At 52.9% G+C, this 25,901-nt stretch overlaps 1 protein-coding gene across 3 annotated transcripts in view; it reads left to right on the top strand.

Moving 5' to 3' along the window:
* The first annotated feature begins 5,467 nt into the window (after positions 1–5,467).
* The window catches only part of ZNF385C (zinc finger protein 385C), a 34,194-nt gene continuing 13,760 nt past the window's right edge, over positions 5,468–25,901 (top strand). For all 3 annotated transcript variants that reach the window (XM_090290797.1, XM_090290796.1, XM_090290795.1), the window contains exons 1-2: positions 5,468–5,575; positions 12,540–12,791. In XM_090290797.1, the coding sequence (XP_090146923.1) occupies positions 12,542–12,791 (250 nt within the window). In that variant the 5' untranslated portion in view covers positions 5,468–5,575; positions 12,540–12,541. The remainder of the gene's footprint in view (positions 5,576–12,539; positions 12,792–25,901) is intronic.

Raw genomic sequence — 25,901 nt, 5'->3', positions numbered from 1 at the left:
TTCTCTAGCTCCAGTCTCTCCTGCACAACCCAGGCACTTCTGCCAAGCTGGGTGAGGAGGTTGAAATAATTTCTGTTGCATTGGCAACAAACAAATTGAATACAACTCTGGACTGGGGAAGATCTGGAATGGCCTGGCAGCACCGGAGGCAACATGATGGGCAGGAGGGGAGGGGTTTAGTCTGGACATGGGATGGACACTCTGGTTTGGGAGAGGGGATCATTAGTAAGGTTTTAGGGGTTCCATCCACCCAGGCCCATTTGTCTTCCTTTTTTAAAATTTTGTTTATTTATTTATTTATTCATTCATTCATTTTTGCCCCATTAGTTTCCAATGCACAGCTGAGAGGAGATTCTTTCTGCAATCTTATCACTGGCCCTCCTGCTGTAACTAACAATGCTATACCCCAGGTCACAATGGCTCTCTATAGCTTGCAGGGTATTTTCTACATGTTGTCTTATTTAATTTTCTCAGTTGTCAGCCTGGGGTCAGAGGAGTTACTATTAGTTATTGTTATTGGTAACCCCATTTCAGAGAGGAGGAAACAGGTATAGGGAAGAGGGGTGCATTCCCACTCACAGGTAAGCGGCAGAGTTGCAATATAAATGCATGTTTGCGATTCCACATTACTCAGGAGGCCTCCAAATTCCTCTCACAGACACACACTCCCCCTCTTCCTGGCTCCTTCCCCTCCCAGCTCGTCACCACTCAGAGGCCCCTGGGCCCTGGAGAGGTCATCCTGCCCAGCCCCCAGCCTCTAACCCCAAGCAGTGGAGCCTCCGAGTGGAATGGCTGTGGCCGATATCTGGAGCTCACCTGGCCATGGTCCAGGAGAGAGCGATGGTGGCAAAGTCAGGGGAGTCAAGGGTGTCAAGGGTGTCAGCTGCTGCTGTTTCTTTTTGGACAAAGACTTCTAAAGTTTAATGTGATAATCTCATCCTGATTACTGCAAACTGAGGACCTCTGGCTCATCCAAGAATCCATTATCAGCCTCACATGAGGAGCGAGACTGCTGGGCCCTCTCTGCGTCCCTGCCCCCATCCTCATGCACACTGGGAAGCGCTGAGCCTTGGTTTGTGTTTGTTTTCTGTGTTGTCTTGTTCTGTTTTTAGTGGAAAGAAGGTGTTTCTAGATCATGGTAGAGGTAATAAAGTAAGGCCTCCCTACTTCAGGACCTGGACCAGGGGACCCTATCCTTCCCTTTTACATCTGAGAAGTCATTGTTCTAGAAAGGGACTGCTGGGGAGTCTGGGTGTGAGGCCGGTCAGAGGGCACAGAAAATCAGCCCAGGCAGGGTCTCAGGAAGTCAACACACCCCCAACCCCGTTTTACTAGCTGGGAAACAGCCTCTTGCAGTTGTCTCCACAGCATGCCTGCCCTCAGTAAGCCAATTAGCACTGTGTCTGGTTCTGTGTTCCGAGTGCCTGTCTCATTATTTGGGGATTTATGTCTCGGTCACCGTGAAGGACAACTGTCACCGTTTCCATTGGGAGGAGCCTGGCCAGCCCTGGAGCCCAGGCGGCAGGAGGTGGTGCCATCCTGCTTGGGACAGGATGGGGATTTTATTTCAGGGGGATTTGCAATGGATGGGGAGCCGCCCTGGGCACATGGTGGCTCTGGGCTATTTTAGGAGGCACAAGGCTGGCCCCGATGGGGGAGGGAGCACAGTGGACTTATTCAAGCCATCAGTGATTCTGCCCTTTCAGCGGGAATGGAAAGGACCCGTGATGGACAGGGCAGGCCACCTCAACAATGGGGTTTCTTCCACCTGCCTGGAACCCAGGGGTCCAGAATTATGATGTCACCCCACTCCAATCCAGGCAATGAGAAGAATACAACCTGCTGGCCGGTCAAGGGTCTATGAATTCTTGCCTGAGCTCCTTGGCTATAAGGCTTTGCCTCAGCTTAGCCCTTGGTATTATTAGTATGAACAATTAGTATAACCATTTCATATCTTGGTAGTAGAAATTGCACTCAGGAAAGGTGCCATGGGGCAGGAAAAAGGGCACAGCGTTAAGGCCAGGCACACCTGGGTCCTTGTTCTCTATGAGCCACTTCCAAGCTGGTAATGTGGATGGCAAAGTCCCTTCACTTCTCTGAGCTTCAGTGTCCATCTTCAAAGCAGGGACAATAACACCTCATTAATGATGCCCGTATTATTAATTGGGCACCTATATCAGGATGATCTCATATCACCCTCAGTGATATTGTTTTGTACTAATTGCCCCATTTTACAGATAAAGAAACTGAAGCTCAGAGAGGGAAAGTAACTTGCCTAAGCCCACACAGTCCATTCTATTGCTCATGCCTACATTCCATTCCTCAAATGCAGCAGTATATATTGGTTGCCTTCACTGGGCCAGGCTGGGGATTTATCACACACAAAAAAGAGGAAGAGGTGGTAATGGGATGAGACTGGGCAGCAGTGAGAACTGAGTGGTCCAACTAGAGACTCCGTGGCTTTATTTAAGCTTCACTTTCTGGCCTGGGGAAGGCAATAACCAGGGGCCTGAATTCCTCCTTGAATAAGGGGTAGGTTCACAAGGGGGCACCAGCACTACCTGGCACCTCCAGCTCTCATTGCTAAAAAGAGGTTTTTCTGTTTTCTTTCTCCTCGCCCCAACTTTATAGCAAAAAAAAAAAAAAAAAAAAATCACAAGGCATAAGAGCATATTTGGATAAAGCCTTTAGAGGCACTATGACAGAAGAGAGACTAGAGTTTAGAGTAAACCAGACAGGATTCAACTCCACCCCTTTTTAGCTCTGTGTCCTTGGGCAGGTAAACTAACCTCTCTGAGCCTCTCTTTCCTTATCATCAAAGTGAGGAGAGGAATACCAGCTTTTCAGGGCTATTAGAAGGATAAAAGAGATTGAAAAAGTATGGGAAGGACATGGAATGGCCCCACAACTAAGCGCAGTGTTTTGTCTGTGTGTTGGGTTGGAGTTTAGGAGTGTGTCTTTGTTGGTGGCACTAAGCTGGCACCTGTGGTCCTGCTGAATGATTTTGACAGGCTGGGCAGAACAGGAGAGCCAGCAAGACCTAAGATCTGGTGCTCATAGTTCAAGAAATCACTCTATTGGAGGAAATCAATCAATCTATTGGCAGCTAGATGGGGACATGGAATTTGTCAGCATATTACATGAAAATAGACCTGGGGTGTTTCATGGACCTCCAGCTCTATGTAGAGCTGACTCAATAGTGCCAAAAAGTTAAGGGTGGGAAGCGTTAATAAGGGACGGTATTGAGAATGGGAGGAGGTCTCTCCCTTTTTCTTCTCTAAGGAGGACATTGAAAGCTTAAATAAGTTTGGAAAGATATGACTGGAATAATAAAATACACAGAAACCATTTAGTCAACACATTTTTATTAAGTTGCTTAGTTCAGGTCAGTTGGTCACCATGCAAGGTATTGGGCAGAAGGGAATGAATAAAGGCTCAGAATTAACCCACTCAGTGCAGTAGGGTGTCCAGGGCAGGGTTTGGGAGAGACAGTTCAAAACAGCATGGTAAGTGCAGTGTTAGGGACCCATACAAGTCACCCTAGGAACATGTAGGAGGGACTTCCTCCTAGGGAAGGGGAAGAATAGTTGAGGAAATGGATCTCTTTAGCTGGGAGAAGAGACCTCTTAGAAAGAAGCTGCCAGTTGTTTTTAGCTGGCTGTGGAAGGTGGAGTGTACTTTTTTCCCCAAAGGACCAGGGAGCAGGTCTAGAGCTAGTACATGGCATTGTAGGAAAGCAGCTTTCAGCTCCCCGGCCCCGCACCGCCCTCCATAGCGAAGAAGTTTCTCTCATTGAGAACTACCCAACAATGGAGTGGGCTGTCTCAGGAGGCAGTGACCTCCTTGTCATTCACATGTTCAAGCAGAGGCCAGAGGGTAGTTTGTGAGGGACCAGTTACATAAAGGACAGTATGACCTCTAAGATCCCTTCCAAATCTTAGCAACTGCCATTCTCCATGAACAGACAGGATGCGGACTGTGAGGGCAGAAGGCATGACTGCATACATCTAGTTAGAAGACGAGTGTGCTGCGGGTGGGGAGCTACACAGGGTGGACTACGACTGTCATCCTCACCCTGGAGTTATTTTTGTTTTTAGTAACTAATTTATTAAGATAGGTTACATAACATACAATTCACCCACTTACAGTATACAATTTTAACGTGGATTTACTTTTAGAGTGGAAATGAGATCATGTAGTCATTCAGCAACCATTGAGCATCTCTTAGGAATGCCTCAAGCTTTGTGCTAGTGCTTTGGATACCTGGGAAATAAAGGCCCTTCCCTCATGAGGGAGACAGGTAAATATCCAAGCAAATGAATTATGTCTTGGAAGACATGCTAAAAGGGAAATTAACCAGGGCCTGGGACAAAGAATAATGGGGTTGAGGAAGCCAGGCCTGGGGAGGTGACTTTGAAACTGAGACTTAAGCAACAAGGAAACAGCCCTGTGAAGGTCAGGGTTAGGTTCCAGGCTGAGGGAGCAGCAGGGGCAGAGACCTCCAGATAGGAGTGAGTTGGTGAGTGTGAGGTCCAGGGGGAGGTGCTGGGAGACTGGGTAACAGAGCGTGGTCCACACGAGGCCTGCCGGGCATGAGGTGGTGAGCAGCACTGATACATCTTCTCTGCATCCAAGAACCCTTTCTGTCCCCGTCTTGGGAATTTGCTTTCTTCCCACTACTGCCTCCCCCAAAACGGAAAGACAGCGGAGCTGTCTTAGGAGGCCATGCCACCAGCCCCTACCTCCAGCCCTCCTCTGCTTGGCTTTGTGCTCCTGTATTGTGCACAGGACCCACACACTGATTCCCTGGGAGGAATCAGAAATGAACTCCAGCCACACGTGGGAGTGAACTTTCCCCAGCAACTCTCTTGCTATCTCCCCTGACCTCCAGAAATGTTTCCTAGGACCAGCCTGGAGTCTCCCATTTGGTGCTCATTTCCTGTGTGACTTGGATCAGTTACACAGTGTCCCCAATCTTTCATTTCCTGGTCTGTAAAATGGGGATCAAACCAATCCCAGCAGAGTAGTTATGAGGATTAAATGCGATCCCTCCTGGCACCCAGTAGGTGCTCCACGAATGTCAGCTTCCTCCTTCTCTCTGAGCTTCCCCCCAAAAAGAGGGGCCATTTGCAGGGGATGGAGGAGATCACAGGAGGCCAATAGGAGATGGCCACTTTGGGGTCCCCTTCCTTGAATCTGGGACCCCTGGAAAGACCGAAGGGTATTCAGACCTGGCTTGCCAGCTGTAAGGCAGGAACTCCCCAGTAGGTCCAGCCCTCCACTGCAGAGCCCGGGTGTGTCTCCTCGCCTTACTCCCTAGGGAGCTCCACCGCGCAGCCCCTCGGTGGCCCACTTGCCCAGCTTGCCCGGCTTGCCCGGGCTCCACTTGAGGCGGCGCGGCTCCTGGCACCTGCTCCGCGCGGGCCGCCCAGGGGCGGGCTTGGGAGACGCAGCGGCCGCTCAGGGACGCGGCTGCCTGGGACTCACCCGCCGCGCACCTCTGGGAGCCACGAATCTGTATCGCCCTGGGTGGCCGCCTGGATGCAGCCCTGCTCAGGTCGAGAGCGCCCTTAAGGTAGGTGCCGGCGCACCCCATCCAGGACCCATGCGCTGCTGGGGCTGAGCGCCCGAGGGGGCCGGCCGTGCACCGGGTGGGGGTGTAGGTGGCTCCGTGGAGCTGCGGGCAGCGGCAAGGACCTTGCCCCACCTGGAGTTGGGGGAAGGTGGGAGACAAGAACCCCAACTTAGCCAGAAACCGAGGTTGAGATGGGGGACAATGAGAGTGATTGTAAGAAGGGCTTCCAACTCCTGGTAGGGGAAGGGGGCTGAGGACCTCCAGGCAGAGGAGGGGACCATTCTCTGGAGTCGGGGCTCCACCCAATACCTTCTTTTCCTGTGGAGTTTAGAGAACCCCCAAATCAATCCACTTTTATCAGTCTCTGGGATAGAATTGAATGGAAGGGTTTAAGGAGGGGAGATACATCGTCTCTTTGGGGGTTCGAAGAGCACACTTTGGGCTCCTCCACCTTCCTCCATCACGGCCATTGGAGGCCTTCCTGTCCCACTCCTCCCCCTTCAAGCAGTGTGCCTCCTCTGCTGCCTCGGGCATAGGCTGGGCCCTCCTGGCCTACCTCCTACCCGCAACCCTCAGACCTTCTGGGGACTTCCCAACCTTCCTCCCTTGGGGCCTCAGGACTCATTCCCCCAGCCTGATTTGCAGTGCTGATGGTGTGGCCATCACTGGCACGGAGTGGGGTTTGGGGAGCTACTGCTCAGTTCTATGGGGAGTTGGGCTGGGAGAGCAGGCCAGGACCCTAGGCCCTAGTGTTAGTAAGAGGGGGCCCTGGGGTCTGGGGCATCTCCTGTACAAGTCAGGTTTCCTAGGTCTTGCCTGGCAGCCACAGGCTAGAAAAGGTGGCACTGAGGCTAATACTCCCTTTCTAGCACCCCCACACCTACCACCTTAGAGGCAGCTGATCTGTGTTGCTCTGTGGACCCTGCAAGAAGAAATGCAAGTTAGATAGCAAGAAGGACTTCCTGAGGGTGGCTTGAGGGTCCTGGGGGAGTCTCACTACCTAGGAGAGCGAGCCCCTATCTTTGGTGTGTCAGGAGGGCCTCTGGAGCACCCAGCCAATAGAAGGCAAGAACAGAGCAGGCTCGGGGGAGGGGAAATGGTAGGTAGGGGACAGTGAGCTCATCCCTGGACCATCATTCTCCTTCACCTCCCATGCCCTCCCTCTCTCCCTTCCTTAGAGCTGGAGTGTTGGCTTTCAGCACCTCTTAGCCAGCTCACTCCTGAAATCCCCAGCACCCAGAAGTCCAAGGGAAAGGTGACAGGCTTCCTCTATCACCACTTTGTATGAAAAGTGGCAGACATGGCTGCTTTGGTTTGCCCAATGGAACCCCACCCACCCACCCACATGCACACCTGGACCAGCTGTTGTCCAGCTCCTAGAACCTCCTACTCCAGCAAAGCAAGGATGTGGGGGCCGCAGGTTGGCCCGGCTGGCTCCACTCAAGCCATCCTACCCATGGGGTGTGAGTCTCTGGCTCCTCTGGGGAGTTTTGGGTATGATTCTAGGTGACCCCAGCTCTCTGGGCCCACAGGATGGCTGGGCTGGTGCCACACTGTGGTGGCCGCATGCTGAAGTGGGTTGTTCCCCTTTCTTCACCCTAAGAAGGTGTCAGCCTTGGGAGAGGGGAGGTGAGGGAAGAGAGACCAAAGCACTCAGTGGTAACTCTTCAGGGGCACTGAGGGAGCAGCCGAACCTGGGAGGGCTCATACTTTACTAGGACAAGAACAGACAAGGCCTCTCGTCTCCCAGACACTTGTCTCTGCAGCGGGGTTAGTGGGGACGGGAGATGCCACACTCCTGCTCATGACCCTGTGAGTGACAAGGATGGGGACCTCTAGTGTCTGCACCCCCTGCCACTGATCATAGGATGGGAAAGAACTGGCCCTACTCACCTGCCTCTCTTTCCAACTCCGAGCCTCAGTTTCCTCATTTGTAAAGGCTCACAGGATTGTTATGAGGGTAAATGGAGGCAATGTTTCTACAGTGCCCAGAAGGCAGTGGGCACTCACCACTGGGCAATTCTTTCTCCATATCCACCCCATCAGCCTCCCCCCACCCCCACCTCCTTAGAGGCAGCTGCTCTATGTTGCCACTGCCACACCTCCTGCGAAGGACCTAAGAGATTAGCTCAGCCCAACCCCCTCTCTTTAAAACATAAACCAAAGCCCAGAGGGGCAGGGACTGGCTGAAGGTTGGACAGCCAGTCAGGCTCCCTTCTCAAAGGCAGGTCCTGAGACCTGGCTGGGGGGAGCGTGAGGGTAAATGTTGGCAGACGTGGGGGAAAATACCAGAATGTAATTGGGCTCATTAAAAGGTTTGGTGAGGGAGCCCTTCATGCCTGGCCAAAGGCTGGGGACAGGCCGAGAATCTTCCTCTCCAGTTAACCCTTTGGCAAAAGCAGCTGTTTCCTAAGGACCCCCCTTCCCCTCGGCTGCAGCTGAAACAACTCTCGTCCTGCATTTTATGGCCTCTGAAGTTCTTTCTATCCATTTCTATCTTTGGATAAGCAGACAGATAATTCCACCTCACTGAAACCCAGCCCTGAAGTCCATTGTCACTCAGCAAGAAGTGGTGGAGACAGGGCCCTGGGGCTCTGGCTGAGTGCTCCCTCCACCCCCAATCCCTGAAGCTCTGTATGGATGGACACACAGGCAGGCAGGCAGGCAGGCAGCAACCCTGGCCTCCATCAGCTCTCCAGCTCTGTGTAAGCCGGCCTTCAAGTGGGTGGCTCCCTCCCCTAGCCCAGCCCCCCACCCTCCTTGCTGCAGCCTCAGCCCATCTCTCAGGGAAGGTGATAAAACAGATTTACCTCCCACTCCCATGTAAATCACAAACAGCCAGGCACCCAGACACACGCATGCTCTTTTGCTCTGCTCTCACCTGGCCTTTTCTCAAGTTCAGTTCTGCCCCTTTCTTCACACCCCTTCCTCTCAGCCTCTCTGGCTTTGGCTCTGACTTCCTGACCAGGGTGTGGCACCTCCTTGCCTGACAGTCTGGGCTACGCCAGGAGCTGATAGGGTCTGGGCTTCCCCAGGAGCCCTACTCTGTCTCAATAAGCCCCTTCCCACCCAGCAGTTCAAAACAGGGCTTGGCAGGCTTTAAGGAGAAGTAGGACAGAGCAGTAATTAAGGACTTGAGCTCCAGAGTCAGACAAGCACAGGTTCAGATCCAGCCATGAAACCTCTCAGAGCGTGTTCACTAATCTGCGATGTGGGGTAATAGGTTAATAATAGTGACCACCTCATGGGATTGTTGTGAAGTTTAAGAGAGATCCTGTGTGTAAAGCACCTGGCATACAGTAAGCTCTCAATAAAGTGGTTGTCATTCTAAAGAAGACGTGGCCTGGCAGCTGGGGGGAGGAGAGGGAGGCAAAGAAGTTTCTAGAAGGAGTTCTTGTACTGTCTTTCCAAGTACTTTGAAGAAAGTCCACTCTCCTGCTCTGGGACTCAATTTCCTCTTCTGTTAAAAAGAGCCTGTGGACTAGGTCCTGTCCAAGTGCAGGTCTGAGTGGGGTGAGTGAGTCATGCTGGTTCTGAATAGGAGCCAGTGTGGGGAGTGCTGAGATAGATATTCGTGCGCCCTAAAAATTACCCACCCCTCCAAATCCGGGTGGGATCCCTAGCTTAGCTGGAGTGGTATAACTCCTAAGGGGACAGCTGGGAAGGCTGGGTCAGGCAGGGCAGGCTGTGGCAGGCCCAGCAGCCTGGCCATGGGGGACACAGTTATCCCCGGAATCCAGGAGGACCTGTGAGTCCAGAGGCTGTATATCATGGAGGTTTAATCAGCTCCATGGCAGATATTTGTCTGCTCTCTTGGGCCATATCCTCGACCTGCCTGTCATAAATTGCACCGATATGTCAACCCCCAACCTCCATCCTCTTTCTGGAGGGGGCAGGCAGCTCCCTTGGCATGGCCAGGAAAATCTCATTCCCTGACATCTCTTACCGTGGCCAGTTGGACACCCCTCCTACACTTGCACCTGGCACTTTCTTGCTGCTGGGAGAATGGGAGAAGACTTGCAAAGGCAGGAGAAAAGCTATGATGATGTCCATCTAGAGGTGAGAGGGAGCAGAATGTTGGTGGGAGCTCAGTGCAGCCTTGGAGGGGGTGGTTCTTATAGGGTGATGGGAGTAACTTTCTAGTGTGACAGAGCTGTGCCCTAGACTCCAGATGTGTTGCCCAGGAGATCGACATGGCTCGGAGGGACAGCCTAGTTGCCCCAGGAGTGTGGAGGAGTGGGATCCTTCCTGCCTGGAGGGGTTCTGAGTTCCATCTCTTATCTTCCCGCCTGGTACTCGCTTCGCCACCTGGAGGTTATCTCTGGTACTGCATCCCAGTCACACCAGGCAGAGTGAAGGGGGTTCTTCATATCACCTATGACCACACAAGAGTCAGACACAGGGTGTGTTAGTTTTCTAGGCCTGCTGCAACGATCTGCTACAAACAAGGTGGTCTGAACAACAGACATTTGTTGTCTCATAGTTCTGGAAGCTAGAAGTCCGAGATCAAGGTGTCATCTGATTTAGTTCCATGTCTCTCCTCTAGCTTCTGGTGGCTTGCTGGCAACCTTTGGTGTTCCTTGGCCTGTACAGGCATCATTCCGATCTCTGCTTTGACCTTCACAGGGCATCCTCCCTATGTGAATGATTGTGTGCTAATTCCCCCCTTTATAAGAAGAACACTGGTCATGTCATATGATTAGGGGGCCACATCTTAACCTAATGAATAATATTTGCAATGACCCTATTTCCAAACAAGGTTGTACTTCATATTCTTAAGTGCTGGGGTTTGGGATTTCAACACACAAACCTGGGAGGGCACATGGCAAGTCTTGGATGTTCAGTGACAGTCTCATTCCATGACATGGGCACAGTGACACTCCCATCGTGACACAGCTCCACTGTGACATACACACAGTCTGAGCAACATGGATTCACCTCAAGAAATGACGGGGTAACAGAGACATTCATGGTGACCCAGGTATGCCATGACAAAAACATACAAGGTGACAGGTCAGGTGACTCCACTGACAAGCTACAAAACGTAGCCACACTGCAGATTAATCATAACTGACTTTTATAGGACACTGAAAAATGTTTTATATAGATCAGCTGTTCTAATCTTCACATTGTACTTGTAACTTAGGAACTGTTAATCATCACCCCCATTTTATAGATATACAGATGAGGGAACTGAGGCTCAGGTCACACAACCAGTAAGTGGCAGAGCTGAGATTTGAACCCGTGTGAGTCAATATAGAGTTCATACTCCTAATCACTGTGCCGCTCTGTTTCATTCATGCACAGTCCCCACACATGAAATGACAGATCTGTTACATGGGAGCACCGCCCACAAAAATGATAGGCAGCTTTCTGAGAGCAGGGGATAGGTCCAGGGACTCCTGGCTCCTGGCTGTGGACTTGAGAAATTAATTTTCTTTGTTCAGATGTGGGCTCCACCATTGGACGTGTAGCCTTATGAGAATATTAAGGCCTCACTTGACTTCACTTGGTCTAATTTGCAACATGAGCATGAGCTCAAGGAAGAGGAAATGCTTTTTAGGGGAATGTATTAGTTTGCATGGGCTGCCATGACAAAAGCCACAGACTGGGTGGCTTAAACACCAGAAATTTATTTTCTCACAATTCTGGAGGCTGAAAGTCTGAGATCCAGGTGTCAGCAGGGTTGGTTTCCTCTGAGGCTTCTCTCTTCGGCATATAGATGGTCACCTTCTCCCTGCCTCTTCATATGGTCTTCCCTCTTCTTATAAAGACATCGGTCATATTGAATTAGCCTCTATTCAAATGGCCTCATCTTAACTTAATTACCTCTTTAAAGACCCTCTCTCTAAATACAATCACATTTTGAAGTACTGGGAGTTAGGACTCCAACATATGGATCTTTGGTGGATGCAGTTCAGCCCATAAGAGAGAGGCTCAATCACACCTCATTGAGGCCCTAGTCTTGAGGATCCCCCAATCTGAGAAAGGGACACTGTCTCTGACGTCAGGAATTCTGTCCTGTTGAGGGGGACATAGTCCCTGCTCTCAGGAAGTCCCCAGACTAAAGCAGAGGCAGGAAGCACACACACAGATTCAGAAAGAAAGTGAAAATTGACACAGTTCAGTCTGAGAAAGGTCATTGAGCAGCACCAGAATAAAGCCCATTAGAGGCAGGGGAGTCAGGGGGGAAAGTTTCAGAGAAGTGAGCTGGAAAGGAAAGACTCCCTATGGAAGATGAGGGGCCTGGAGGGGTGATGTGCCAGCTCTGTGGGACCCAGGTTGTGTGTGTGTCTGTGTGTCTGTGTTCAGCAGACAGAGGCTGTAGGGCCCAGGTCTCTACGAAAAACACCAACTGTTGCCACAGGCTGGGTGGCCAAGAAAGCAGGGAGCATCTGGAGCCACATGGGGCAGGGGTGCGGATAGCTTCACACACTGCCACCATTTGTGAATGTCACCTGGCCAGGCCCTGGACACAGGGAGGTTGGGTTTCTGCAATCACCACCCTGGCCAGTAGCTGCTGTGTCTCCAGCAAGCGCCACATGCCTGCCTGTCACAGGACTGTCAGCGCCTGCCACAGGGCTGAGAACAGGGCTCTGGCTTCCCAAAATGTGACTTCTCCAACCTCACTGCTGCCTGTCCCTAAATACCCACCTGCTCTCCAAGACCCGGGCATCCCTCTCTGAGCTTTGCTCTGTAGCCATGTCCCCAGGTATGGGTCACCCTGTGTGTAGACATTTCTGACATTCTTCTAGCTAGTCCTGCCTTTTAATGAAAACTGCTTTGTTTGAAATAGACCCCATGATGCTCCCCCTGCCATCCTTAGGTTGGGGCTCTCCAAAAGCTGGGGCTTTCATCTGGGATAAAAGACCCAGGCATGTCTGGATCTTGAACCTGTCTTGCTCCTTCTATGTATTCACACCACTCAGCCTTGGTTTATTTGTCTCCCTCTCTATCTGCTCAGGTATGAAGCGGCCACTGAGCCCATCTCCTCCTGCTGAGAAGGAGCCCCCCATATCTGGAGCTGCTGAGTGTCCCACTCAGCCCCCAGAACCACCAAAGCCCAAGCGCGAGAGGAAACGGCCATCGTACACGCTGTGTGACGTCTGCAACATCCAGCTGAACTCAGCAGCCCAGGCCCAGGTGCACTGTGAGGGGCGGGCCCACCAGAGGCGGCTGCGGCAGCTCAGCCTGGGAAAGTCCCCTGTAGGGCCAGGTCAGTGTGAGGGCCACTGTGCCCACAAATTTGGCTCTGGGCCCCTCTAAGGGGCTCTGGGTCTGTGGCTTCTCTCTGTGGGGTCTTTGGGTCTGGAGCACCTCCCATGAGTTTTAGGGTCTGGAGTCTTCCAGATGCTGTCTAGTTTTGTGTTGCATCTGGACAGCTCTCTTGGGGGTTTCTCAGAATCTGAGGGTCTTTAGGCCTCAGGCTTCCTCTTGACGTCTTTCTGGGTCTGGGGGATATCCCTGTGGACTTATGGGATCAGGACCCCAGTCTGGAGCCCCGTGGCAGGGATAGTCTTTTGGACCAAGGCCTCTCCTGCAGAGTATCCCAGGCCCCTGCTCTGGTCTCTGAAGGCCAGGGTCAGCAGGGTGCATGACATTGCCACGGAGGGATGGACAGGCCACTGTACTCCTGGCCAGGATTTCTGCTTCTCCCTAGCTGGGATGACTTTGCTGAGGTTTGGCTTCAAGCACCAAGGGGCAGCTGGTTGCAAGGCAGATTTCTGGGGGAAATGGGTGAATGCATTCGTCAGCGTGATTCCAGCTGACAGGCACATAGGGGCCATGGGGAAAATAAGGAGAGGCTGGCTGCGGCTGGCAGGGGAAACAAGTTCAGAACCAGGCCCAGTATAGGAGAGGTGGGAAGAGCTCGAACTTCTGCCTGGTTCTTGGGGGCAGCCACTGGAAACCTACCTTGTGGCCCAGGTTGGTAGCTTTTCCAGAGAGCTACCATCTGAATCCTGAACAGGGCTGCCTGTTCTTTTGGTGAATATTTGGACACCCATTGTGTTCTCTGTACCAACTGCCTGGGGCCTAGAGTCAAATAAGGTCCAGTCTCCCTCCTCAAACCCCCATCCCGCCTCCTGGGCCAAGACTGAATCTGTCTTTTGGGCTGAGACAGACACAAAACAAGCAGGTGAGTGTTGTGGGTGCTTTGTGGGATATATCCCCAGGAATACAAAGGAGGAAGGCCAGTTATACCTGAGGGCAACAGGAAGGGCCTCCTGAAGGAACTGGGGCGTGCTGAGCTTCAGAACAGGGATAAGAGAAGAGGGTCACTACAGGCAGAGGCCAAGGCATAAGCAAAGCAGGGAATGAATGCTCTGATGGCTGATACCAGCCCCTCTGCCTGAGCACTTGGGGACACCAAGGATGTGAGTCTAAGCAAGAGCATGTCCGATTCTATGGATGTTTCTGGAGTGTGTGTGTAAGTTCAAAGGACACTCATTCATTCCTCAAATACTTACAGACATCCCTCTACGTCCAAGCCACTGTTTGGAGGATTCATATTTCCCCCCAGCTTTATTGAGATATTATTAACATATAACATATGTAAGTTTAAGGTGTAAAATGTGACGATTGGATAGACATATATATTATGAAATAATCACCACAATAAGGTTAGTTAACACCCCCATCCCCTCATATACTTCCGATTTTGCACGTGTGGTGATAACAGTGAAGATCTGCTCCCTTAGTGACCTTCAATTATATAATACAATATTGTTCATATAGTCACCATGCTGGGCATTAAATCACAGACCTTATTTATCTTATAGCTGGAAGTTTCTACCCTCTGACCAACATCTCCCCACATCCCCAACTCTTCAGCCCTAGCAGCCACCTTTCTACTCTCCTTCTATGAGTTCGTACATTAGTGAGAACACCCAGTATTTGTCTGGGAATCCATATTTTTAAAAGGCAGCGTACCTACCCGTTAGGAAAGTGCTGTCTAAACCACCACACACGCAGAGGACTTTGTGCAAAAAAGCAGCAGGCTTCCTGGGGTCAGGCTGGTGCTCCGAGAAGTCAGAGGAGGGAGAGGTGAACTGACTGGCGTCAAGGAAAGCTGCAGAGGAGTGACCCTGAGGTTGGATCTTGGAGACTGAAAAGGAACCCTAGGTGGGGAGACAGAGCAAATGCACTGAGGCCTGATTCCCGTGGCCTTTCAGGGGTGGCGAGCAGTACTGGGCACACAGTGGGAGGTGACCAGGAGTTGCCTGTGATGGCCTCCTGGGCAGGCCAGGCATTGGGCCTTTGAACCGAAGGTGATGTGTGTCACTGAAGGGTTTTGAGCAGGAGGGATTTGTGTGTTTAGAGGTCTCTGGAAAGGGGAAAGGGTAAGACTTGGGGATGCGTGATAAAAAAGGGGGTGGGATAGAGGGAACAGATTCTGGGGCCTTTTCTGTAACAGAACGTTCAGACTTGGTGACTGATGGGACGTGGGGACCATGGGGGAGGGAGATGTCAAGGATGGCTCTAGCTTAGGTGATGTTGTGAGGGATAGTTCCATTATCAGAAGGGGCAGCACCAAGAGGGAAGCAGGTCTGGAGGGCAGTGTTGGGTGGGGAGGGCCAGCCCTGTGGCTCAAGCACACTGCCCTGCCCCTGCTCACCTCTAACACAGCCTCTTCCGGCCCTGCTTCTGGGCGGTGGTCCCTATGCTACAAGCCCTCCCTTTCCCCTCCCACCCACCATGCCAGTGTGGAGAGAGCAGGCGAGGTGTGAGGAGAGAAGACCGTAGCACCAGACACCCATGGCCAGAGTCAGGCTGCCCAGAGGGATGCGGACCCCCTTTACTTGGCTTCCCTCTCCCCTTATCCCCTGAGCACTGAGTGGGTGCAGGGGGCACCAGGTATTCTTCTCCAGACTGTTAAATGGGACCTGGTAAGTCATTATGCCCCCAGCCATCGCCTAGGCCTCCAACCCCGCGAGGTCCTGTGCTGGCCCCGTGCGTGCGTGGGGCTGGCATTCTGCACCAAGTAATGCTCCACGCTCTGGAGGGGAAGTCAGCCCTGGGGCCGGACCCTCCCCGCTGCCAGGCTAAGTGGAGTGGGCAGCCTTGTGTGAGCGCGGCATGTGACAGTTATGTACAGGGCAGGGGTGAAGGGTCCTCAGATTCCTGGGAACCTTGGAATTCTGAGGTGTCAGCTGGAGAAGCTGTTCTCCATTGGCCTGGTTACCCCTGAGTCTACTCTGGGCCATGGCCCCCCAACATCTACTCTCCTCCTGTGAATTTCTCCTGTTTCCTTGACTCTCTGGGAGCTGGGGATGGGAGAGGCAGCCCTTAGCAAAAGGATGAGGTTGGGGTTGAGCGGAAGTGCATAGGGACCTCCAGACTGGGCCAGAGCAGAGGGCCCTTAGGGTGTGGCTGACTTAAGGAAGAGAGCCACACCTGCTTTTGGGGAGGCTGGAGGGGCTCTTAATACACTGTTCTGTTCCTAGACAGTCCTTGTTCCCCGGAAGCACAAAAAGGGTGGGGGGTGGGACATCCTAGTCATGCCCCTTAGAAGCTCCCTCTCTGGGAAGCCTCCTGGAGCTGTCACTTTGATGAGTGGTCTGTGGTGCTGGCAGCTTGTACAGTGACAGGACATCACAGGCTGTGAGGTGGGGACCCTCTCCTGCTCATGCCCCTGAGGCTGTCTGTGGAAGGGAGGTATTGGGGTTTTGGTTGGCTCTTTCTTCTCTGACCAATGCCTGCCTGGGTCAGAGGCCTCCTACTCAGCCACACCCATGTCCCAGCTCAGACTGAACCTAAAACACGTGGGAGGGGCTGCAGGATGGGGAAGCAGGTTTCCCACACTGCCCCATTCCCCTCCTCCAGGTACTTCCCCAAATGTCCCAGTCCACCCTCTACCCCATCTGTCTCCCACACAGCAGGCCCTTTTCTTCTTTGGGAATGTGTCTTTAGCTGTCTTTTACCACAGTAGGTGTGGGCACTGAAAACCCCTGCCCCAATAAGGCTACACTCAAGACCCTAGTAACCATCACACACACACACACCCCTAAACAATTTTAGTGGTTCTTGAACGTCTGCAGGGAAAAGGTCTGCTGGTTCAACCCTCCTAAATCCAACCTCCAGTGAGGTTGTTGGGCTAGCACAGGGCATAGGGGACACTGGGGCAAGCAGTTGTGACCTACCTCCTGTGTGAAGTTGAGCATCTGCTTTGGAGCCAAGCTGTTTACAAAGCACTCCCATGTGCAGCTCAGCATGCCCTCCTCACCCAGCCATCCCAGGCGTAGGTGATGACATGCAGTCCTCATGTTAGAAATTGAGATACTGGAGCTCAAAGAGGTTAAGCAACCTACCCAGGGTCACACAGCTGGGTTCAGACCCCAGGGTTTCTGACTCTAAATCTGACCTCACATGCCCTCTGAGCCTTAACATTTCAGGAAAGGGGAGAGGGGAAGGAAGGCCCAGAGAAGGCAGACCGGCTCCCAGGAGATGATTCCTCAAGTGCTCAAGCCCCCTGGTCTCTCCTCTTGCTGTGTGCCTTGGTGTCCTCACCTGAGAAATGGAGAGATGCCAGCCATTTCCCACTTCACCAAGGCCGGCTAGGGAAAGAGACGGGATCCTCCCAAAGCCAATTGGTCCTTCCCCTCATCTCTTGGCAGGACTGACCCAGTCACCCAATTCAGGGCCCACCCTTGTCCCCCAATATCCTTTGCAACATGACACTGGAGGGGAGAGAAGGGGCTTCCAGAAATGACTTACTGAAATGGCCAGATGAGCTTTAAGTGCAACTGCAGGGTAGACACTAAGGGGGACCGGAAAACAGAGATGGAGTCAGACTATAGTAGATTTCAGGACAAAGATGGCTACACCAGCCATCCCTGTGCATTTGGGGCAGGGAAGGGGTCAGAGCAGCAGGCGGAGGGCATCCCTTGCCCTACACCTGCAGACCTCCCCTAGCTCTTGTTCTCATCAGCCCCTCCATGTCCTCTTCGAGTCCTAGACTGCAGAAGCCTCTGGCTGCATTCTGAGCCCCAGAGATCAAAGACCTTGAGCTGGGTCATGCCTGAGTCTCTAGCTTGATGAGCTTCTCAACCCCCACCTCCCTACTCCCTGCAGATAGATTAATTTCAGTCCCATCAGGAGGCCCCGGAAGCCCTCCAGCCTGTCCCCCCACCTCTTCACTATCTCCCTGGGTTGCTGGTTCCTCCTCAGTCCCTCCCCCCAACCCATCCCGAGGCCTTTGGGTGTGTATTTTGAAGACACTGTGCTCCCCAAGGCCACTGAGAAGTTCTTACAGTCTAACCATGCCTCCTCGGCTGTTCTTCTCAAGCGGCAGGTGATAGAAGTACCTCGCACTCTCCCTTGATGGCCGTCACATCCCCCTTTGCCCAGTGTGAACCTGACCATCAGCACCTCCCCCAGGGACCACCAGGAAAGGCAAGGCCATCTGGGTGGAGAATTAGGGGGCTTAGTTCAGATCCCTGCCCAGCAGAAGACAAAGGTTCCGTCTGTGTCTCTAGGTGGGTTAATTAGCTCTGGGCTTGAGTTTCCTTTTTCTCCCCACACCAGCAAGTCCCCCAGAGCCTCTTCCTAACAAACCTGTTTTCAGGAGCTGCTGCTGCCAACCCCTCCCCAGACCTCCTTTGCAGCTCAGGTACTGGCTGCTCCAGAGATTACAGGTTATTGTCTGGTGGAGACAGGATGCTGAGGGGGTGGGGGGCTACCGCTGGGACCCAGGCTTGGAATGCGAGACTGGATCCAGCTGTGGGTTGGCTGTCTCCTCCCCACCCCCTGTCCACCCCCCTCCCAGCCAGCCACCAGGTGCTGAGGTGAATAGAGAGACAGCCTGTTTTCAGGGAGAGGAGGGACGAAAGGGGTAAATGGAGGAGAGAAAAGTCTGGGGGTAGGTGGGTGGAGAGGAAAGGGTGAGGGCAGGGAAGAGGTGTCAGAAGTTCTAGCTGATCAGATGACCACTGCCACCCCTTCCTGGCATTGCTCAGGTAGCAGGTCCGCCAGTCCAGGCTAAGAGGGGCAAGCCACCTGGGCTCCCTTCCCCCACTGCCATAGTCTCCGTTTCCCCTTCAGCAAAGAAGGTAAATTTAAGGGAATGGTGGGCAGAGGGTTAGTCAGGCTGGACAGCAGAAGTGGGCTCTTGAAGCAGCAAGCCTGGAGGCAGGGCTTCAAAGCTTAGCAGCAAGGACTTTGTGGCAGGAGAAGGGGCTGGCAGCACCTTTACTGAGGTGTGTGTGGGCAGGGTCAACCACTGCCTCAGTGTAAGAGGCCCTAGGCAGGGACTCGCTGAGACTGGGGGCAGTGGATACTGCCTTACACTCTTCCCCCTGCCCCTAATCTCCATATTTGCCCCTTACCTCACCCTTGGGGAAGGAAATGCCTGGTTCTCTTCACCTCTGGTAGGGATGAAAGAAACCAGGGACTAAGCAGCTTATTCCTGGCAAGGGGACACAGAGCCTGGTAACCACTGCTTTCTAGGCAGGAGCAGGAGTCCCTCCCTCGTTCCCTCCCCTCCTGTCCCTGGAATCCCCCACCCCCTTCCCTCTGTCACTCCCTGGCTGGGTTTCATTTGCTCTTCACTCTGCGCTCAGCGGTGCCTACGGTGCCCAGGAAGAAGAGAATGCTCTTGGGTGAGTACTGAGGGCACATGCACTGGGATGCGGAGGGGTCTTGGAGACCAGAATGGGCTTCTTCCCTCTCCAGCCCTCTCCTTTTCCTGTAGTTGTTGGCTCCCGAAAGTTGTCTGTTAAGAGACTCCCATAGCCAGTTGACTCTTGGTACCTTTTCATAGGTCCAGGGCTAGGCAGGAGAGCCCCAACTCTGGCTGGGACAAAGGTGGGGGTGGGAGTGGCAGGAAGACTTGGGGTTACAGGTCCACCCTGCAGGAATTAAGTGTGCTTCACTTCAGGGCAGACACACGTCCAGGGAGCCTGTGTCAAAGGTTCCTTGTATCAGATCTCACTTCAGCTACCTCCCAGGGCTGCCTGGAGCCTCCAAGGGGTGTTAGGGGGAGGGGGCTGAAGAGGGGGTTGTTACTGCAGCAGAGAAAGAGAGAAAAGCAGACAGAGGGAGACAGGCAGAAATCTAGGGGACTCTGACCTGAGATCCAGCCACTGCGCTGGGATCAAAGCTGATGCTCTGCTTTATCCCTGGTCTGCTGCCCACCTCTCCACACCGGGGTTGTCTGATCCTCTTTGGGAAAGACAGCCGTTACCTTTTAAAGGGGCACTTTTGGGAACTCCTCCCATGGGGGTAAGGGCTGGAGGTTGTGAGGCTAGAGCAGGGTCCCTCTTGTGACTGAGCTCTGGGTGTCTTCCTCGAGCACAGGAAGGAGCGAGTCTGGAACAGCACGGCCTCCCGAGTGCTGGCTGACCCAGAAGTGGGTTGGGGGCTCTAGAGAATGTGGGGAGGAACCCCTGGACTTGGTGGGAGCAAGCAAGCAAGCAGGAGATCTTGGTTCAATCTCCCATTCCTTGCCTTTGGTTCTCTCTCCTTCCTGGACTTCCACTTTCTTTGCAGAGTTTTGGTTTTATCTGTTATAGAAATGGCAACTTTTCTATTTGAGCTGTGTGTATGCCTGGGGTGGAGGGGGGGCCCTACCATCTGCCCCTATGACCTGAGGGAGAGAGAGAAAGAGACTCTGGGTTTGGCTACATGAGCGTGTGTGTACATCATATGCATCTAATTTTGTAAGTGAGGTGTGTACACGCACCTACTTCTGGATAAACACGTCTGTACATGGATCTTTTGTATTTGCATCTCTTTGTGGCGGTGTGTGCTGCTGCAGACCTGCTGTTTTGAATTGCCTGTGTAAGCCTTGCTAGGAGTCTGTTCGTCTTTGCATGTCCGTCACTCTGGGAACATATGATCTGAGTGCATCTTTGTTGATCTTGCCTGTGTGGGTACATGCATGCTCGTGCATAGCCTCTGTGCCTGACTTTGTCCCCTGGCCAGTGTGAGTATGACCTCCATATGTGAATACATCAGTGTGCGTATAGGGTGTCACCATGGGGAGATGTGTGGCCTCAGAGTCTGTGCCTTTGCCATCTGTGTGTGGAGCATGGGCCCCACAGAGTATGTCCCTGTGCTCTTCTGTGTGTGTCTCCTAACGATGGCAAAACAGCAGAATGCAGTCTCCCCAGAGCCTCTCCCTTGGGGGGCAGCCAGCGTGATGTTATTTCATGAGACTTCTGCTCTTCTCTCCTCCCCTAGCCTCAGTTGGACCCCTGGGGGTGGCCTCTTCTCTGTTACAGTCTGGTTTGTTCATGTTTGACCAAAGCAAAAACCTGCCCTCTTGAGGCAGCCATCCAATGAGCTGTGGGTCCCAAATGTGACCCCTGGCAAGGGCTGGGAGGGACTGCTCTGAGCCACTTAGCCAAGGCAGCTGTTCTGCTGCAAAATGCCATCAGAGAAGACCCTCCACACCCCACCCTTTCGTGGGTGTAGAATTATAGACCTGTCAAGCTGTGCGGTGCCATCCTGGGGCAGTTGTGGGGGCTGTGGTGTCTCCCTTCAGGCAGTCACACATGTGTGCGCACGTGCCATGACCCACGCCTCACCCCAGCGGCCCTGGACGTCAGCGCTCACAGTGCATTTCAGAGGCAGACGGTGGGTGGCACAGAGCAGTGCTGTGTGAGGCCCTGACCTCAAATCCACCTGCACCCTAGGCCTTGTGTGGGAGAGTAGTGGACCCAATTGTGAGGGAGCTGAAAGGCATGTCCGGGTGTGTTTGTGTTGACTGGAGGGGAGACTGAGTCACCAAGTGCCCTGGCAAACCCCTCTTCAAATGACCTCCATACCCAGCAACTCATTTGGTCCTCAGACCCATTCCTGTCCTGTCCTTTCCTCCTCACCTGGGTGCAATTTCCACTTCACAGATGAGGAAACCAAGGCTCTTTGCTAAGTGTCCAGCCCAAGTCCACTTCAGATCGCCACTGCAGGTCTGGACTCCACATCTGGGAGGGTTGGGATGCCACAAATCCACATGCCTCCTGTAGGGATCCTGCACCCTCTCTCTCTCCCCCAGCTCCTGGGAACCCACACAGTGGGGAGGGTCTCCTGTGCATCTGAGAGTCCTAGGAAGAGGTCACTCCTCCTCCCTGACACCCCGTTTCTGCCATCCCCATTACAAATAACTCCGAATAACTCATTGGATTAAAACTTTGAGCACCCAGCTCAAACACATCCTGAGGTTCCCCACCAGGCCCGGAGGTCAAAATCCCCAGCATTCACTGCCCTGTGCACACTCACCCCATCCCCCACACCCCTATTCTACCCCGACCTTGGTGAGCCTGCACTGACTGCACTTTCAAATTCCCATGCTCTGCTAGTCCCACTGCCTGGCATGCCCTTCCTCTGGGAAAATTTCACCGACCCTGCTGTGAATACTAATGGACTCCCCAGGAAAACCGTGGGCTTACTGCCTGCTCCTCTGTGATCCCAAAGCATTTTGTTCACAGCTCTCAGAGCGCCTGCCAGACTGTTGCCTCCTTCCATGGTGCTCTACCTGGTTTGGCACTCTCTCACCTGTGAGCTCTCACCTGCCAGCTCTCACCTGAGAGCCCCTCTAGGCATGGACAGGTGACTGTGATGAATGAATGACTCCCTCCTGCAGTCTAATCTCAGTAGCTCCTGCTGCAGTGCACACAGCGGGGGAAGGATGAGGGTGACCGCGGGCTACACGCGTCGCCGCCCCCGCTGGGACAAAGCGGATAGCAGCCGGGCGAGCCCTAGGGTGGGGGTCGCCACCACCCGGCCTGCGACCCCGACCCGCGCTGGCTGCTGGCGCCTCTTCGCCGCGGTTACCACTAGTGGCTGCTGTCGCTTGGTGAAGCCCAAGGAGACCACGGCCAGAGCGTCCACCGCGCAAGATGGTGGCTCCAGTGTCTCTGTGAGTCTGTGCCGGCAGGACCTGGGCTGGGCGGGGCGGGGCGCCCCTTCCCAGAGCTGCCGGGCAGGGAGCGGATGATGGGGGCTGGGTCCCTGCGGGCGGTAGGCACCGGCCAGCGGGGGACCAGGGCCTCCGAGGGACCCATCTGAGGGATTCCCCCCAACGCACCCCCCAGAAGACATTCCCCAGCCCTCCCCCAGGAGGACGGGCCGGGCATGCTGGGAGCCCTAGCCTCACCCGGCCTGCCAGGGAAGGGGTCGTCTACCCCTCCCCTGCCTGGACCTTCGACTCTTTTAGTGGGGTCCCAAAAGGAAGGGGCCAAAGGAGCCTGGGGAAGAGGCTGGGGACTACCATCCTGGAGCCAAATAAACCCTATGTTTGAGGCTTCCATGCTGGGTGAGGTGGGGATGGCAGACCTATGCCCCAGGGGCCCGCAGGTTGTGCCTGCTCCCACCCAGCTGACCAGGGTGCAGAGAGGTATGAGGGACCTGGGTCTGAGACACGTGGGCCTTGGACCACACTCCACCCAGCCTGCTTCCCTCAGGCTGAGGTGGGGGAATATCAAAGACTTGTCCATTTTTTTTCTGTTTTATTTTTTGAGTGGCACTGTCCAATAGAAGTTTATGAGATGTTGTAAATGTTCTGTCTGAGCCATGGAATGCAATAGCCACTAGCCACATGTTGCTATTGAGAATTTCAACTGTGGCTATTGTGACTGGGGAACTAAATTTAATTTTTTAAAATTTAATTCTGATTACTTTTAAACAGCCACATCTAGCTAGCAGTTACCATATCAAACAATGCAATTACAGAATCCCCATCTGTCCACGCCTCCTTCCTACCTACTCTCTTAATCTGTTGTCAAAAACATCCTAGATCTGAGAGTCATTTTATCCCCTCTGCACAATGGGGCAGGAGAGCCAGTTTATAGGTGCATGGAAAGGACCTGACAAACCTGGCCTTGCATCTCTTCCCTATTCTAGGACCCTTTGGGTGATGGGCTGGGCAAGGTCACTGAATCATTGGGTTTTAGGAGGAAAGGATGTCAAAAGGCAACTGTTTTTAACCACCCAACAGGTACCCAAGAGCCCATTCCACTGCTCTTTCTGTCTGAGAGCTCATGCTTCCTTCCTCACTCACTCCCCGAGTTTTGTGGTGTACATGCTGGGTCCCTTCTCTTGGGTTCAGGGAGGGGGTTGGGGAGAGACAGGGAGAGAGAGGGAGAGAGAGAGGGAACACACCAAAACACCAAGCAATGGAACTGCACAGAAATAAGGAGATTTGTAAACTGTGGAGAGTACAATGGAGGGAACTAATGGGTTAGTGACAGAAAAGAAGGGGATTTCCTAGGAAGGGATAATTAGAGAGGCCTCTGAAGAGGGGACAGTTAAGCTAAGACCAGAGAGGAAGTAGAAGGTGGGAACATTCTAGAAAAAAGCACAGCATGTGCACAGGCCCTGAGGATGGGCATCTGGCACTCTGGAGGAACCAAGAAAAAGCAGGTATACCTGGAAGGAGAGGGAGGGCCGAGTGGCTGCCAGCGAAGTCAGCAGTGCCTTGGTGTTTGGCAGACCTGGAAAGGGATTCTGGCACTGGCCTTGGAGCAATGGGCTGCAGTGGAGGGGGTTTAAACAGTGTCTTAAAAGCTTCCTCTGGCTGCTGGGGTTTGAATGGCTCAGAGGTGGGTGAGAGTAGAAACCCAGAGAACCGTGAAGAAGCAATTGGCATAGTCCAGGCAAGAGACGAAGGTGGTCTCAATGAGGGTGGTGGCAGTGGCATGGAGAGAAGGGATGAGTTAGAGGTAGATTGTGGAGTTGGAATTCAAAAGGACCTGCGGATGGACCAGGTCCTGGATGTTGAAGAGAGTGGGGCTTTTAAAGCAGCATGTTTCTGGCCAGAGCACCTAGGGATGGAGTGAGGGATGGGCCATTTCACGGACTGGAGACAACTGGGAGAGGAGCATATTTTGTAGGGACTCCCAGAGAGTTCCATTTGACAAGTCAGGAAGGTGGCTGGAAAGAGAGGCATGGTACCCACAGGGGTGGCCCAGACTGGGGTTGTATATTTCAGAGTCACCGGCAGAGATGGTTTTGAACTCTTCAGACAGGCTGAGGTTGGAAACAGCAGGTGGGGCGGACAGCACAGACCACGGAGTGGCTGATGTGGGGAAGCAAAACCAGGGAATGTAGGATCTTGGAAACCAAGAGAAAAACGTGTTTCAAGGACAGCATGGTGAGCAGTACCAAATGCCACTTAAGAGTCCAGGGGAAGAGGACCAACGAGTTTCATTCACATCTGGCAACACAGAGTGCCTTTCCTTACACTAAACAGCTGTCCCTGGAATTCTACTCCTCTGCCCTTACTTTACCTACCCACTAAGTGCCAGGTTCCACACAGGGTGCTGGGTGTAATATCAGCTGGACAAGACAGTCGCTGCTTTCTCAGAGCTAGACTCATTGCCAATAGCCTCAGAAACAGGAAGTTCTTTCACATAGCCAGAATAAATCCTTTCATTCTTTTAAACAACCAACTTTTGCTGAGAGGCATCTGCGTGCCCAGCCCTGTACAGAAACTTAAGGATCCAAAAATGAACAAATATGATTTTGGCCTTCCAGGAACTAAGTGTAGAAATACACAGAGAATTCTTGCATTCACCATATTGTATTTTGAAGAATCACCCATGGGGGATTATGGGAGACAGGAGGGCAGGTACCAGCCTAGGAATTAGCCAGGGAAAGAGGAGAGATAGGGAATGCCAGGCACAGAGGGTGAAGGTAGGAGCTAAAGTAACAGTAATATGTGTGGGGAATGGTAAGCATTTGGAGTTGGCCAAGCAGACAGGAGTGATGGGTAGGACGCTCTACAGGTATCCAGAGGCTTGGGGGGATGGACATGGTGAGATGTGTAGACTTAGGCAACAGGATACCACTGAAGAGGGAGAAGCAAGTGAGTGACATAGGTGGATTTGTGTGTGCCCTTGCTCTGTGGCTGCTGCAAGATGGATGAACTTGGGGGAATGACTGCAGAGGTGAAGGCAGCTGTGTAATCCAGGTGAGATGGTGCAGACCAGAGTCTCAGTGTGGCCTGTGGGATCAGGAGGACTTAGGATCTAATTCTGCCTCAGGCACTTACTGCTTGTGGACCTTGGGGCAGCCCCTTAAAGTCTCCAAGCCTCAATTTCCTCCTGTTCAAAATGAGGATAATACCTACCTCAGAGTCTCTGCAAGACAAGTCTTGGTCTCCTCTTGGAGTCATTGTAAAGTACATAGCTAAGGGCCTGAGTTTGTTCATGTTCAATAAATGGTAGTTACTGCTCTTTTCAGTAGGCATGGAGAGGAGGGGACAGACAGGTTTGAGAGGTAATTAGGAAGCAGAGTTGGTAGATTTTTGCCATGAGCTGGACATGGTCTTCTGGTCCTGAACTGCTTATTCTGGCCTTGCACCCTGGGTGGGGTGGTAGAGTGAGGG

The sequence above is a fragment of the Furipterus horrens genome, unplaced genomic scaffold (assembly GCF_987537825.1).
Source record: "Furipterus horrens unplaced genomic scaffold, mFurHor1.1.pri manual_scaffold_11, whole genome shotgun sequence".
Classification (NCBI taxonomy): Eukaryota; Metazoa; Chordata; class Mammalia; order Chiroptera; family Furipteridae; genus Furipterus; species Furipterus horrens.
Note: the sequence above shows the minus strand (reverse complement) of the source record. Positions and strands in the feature narration are given on the sequence as shown.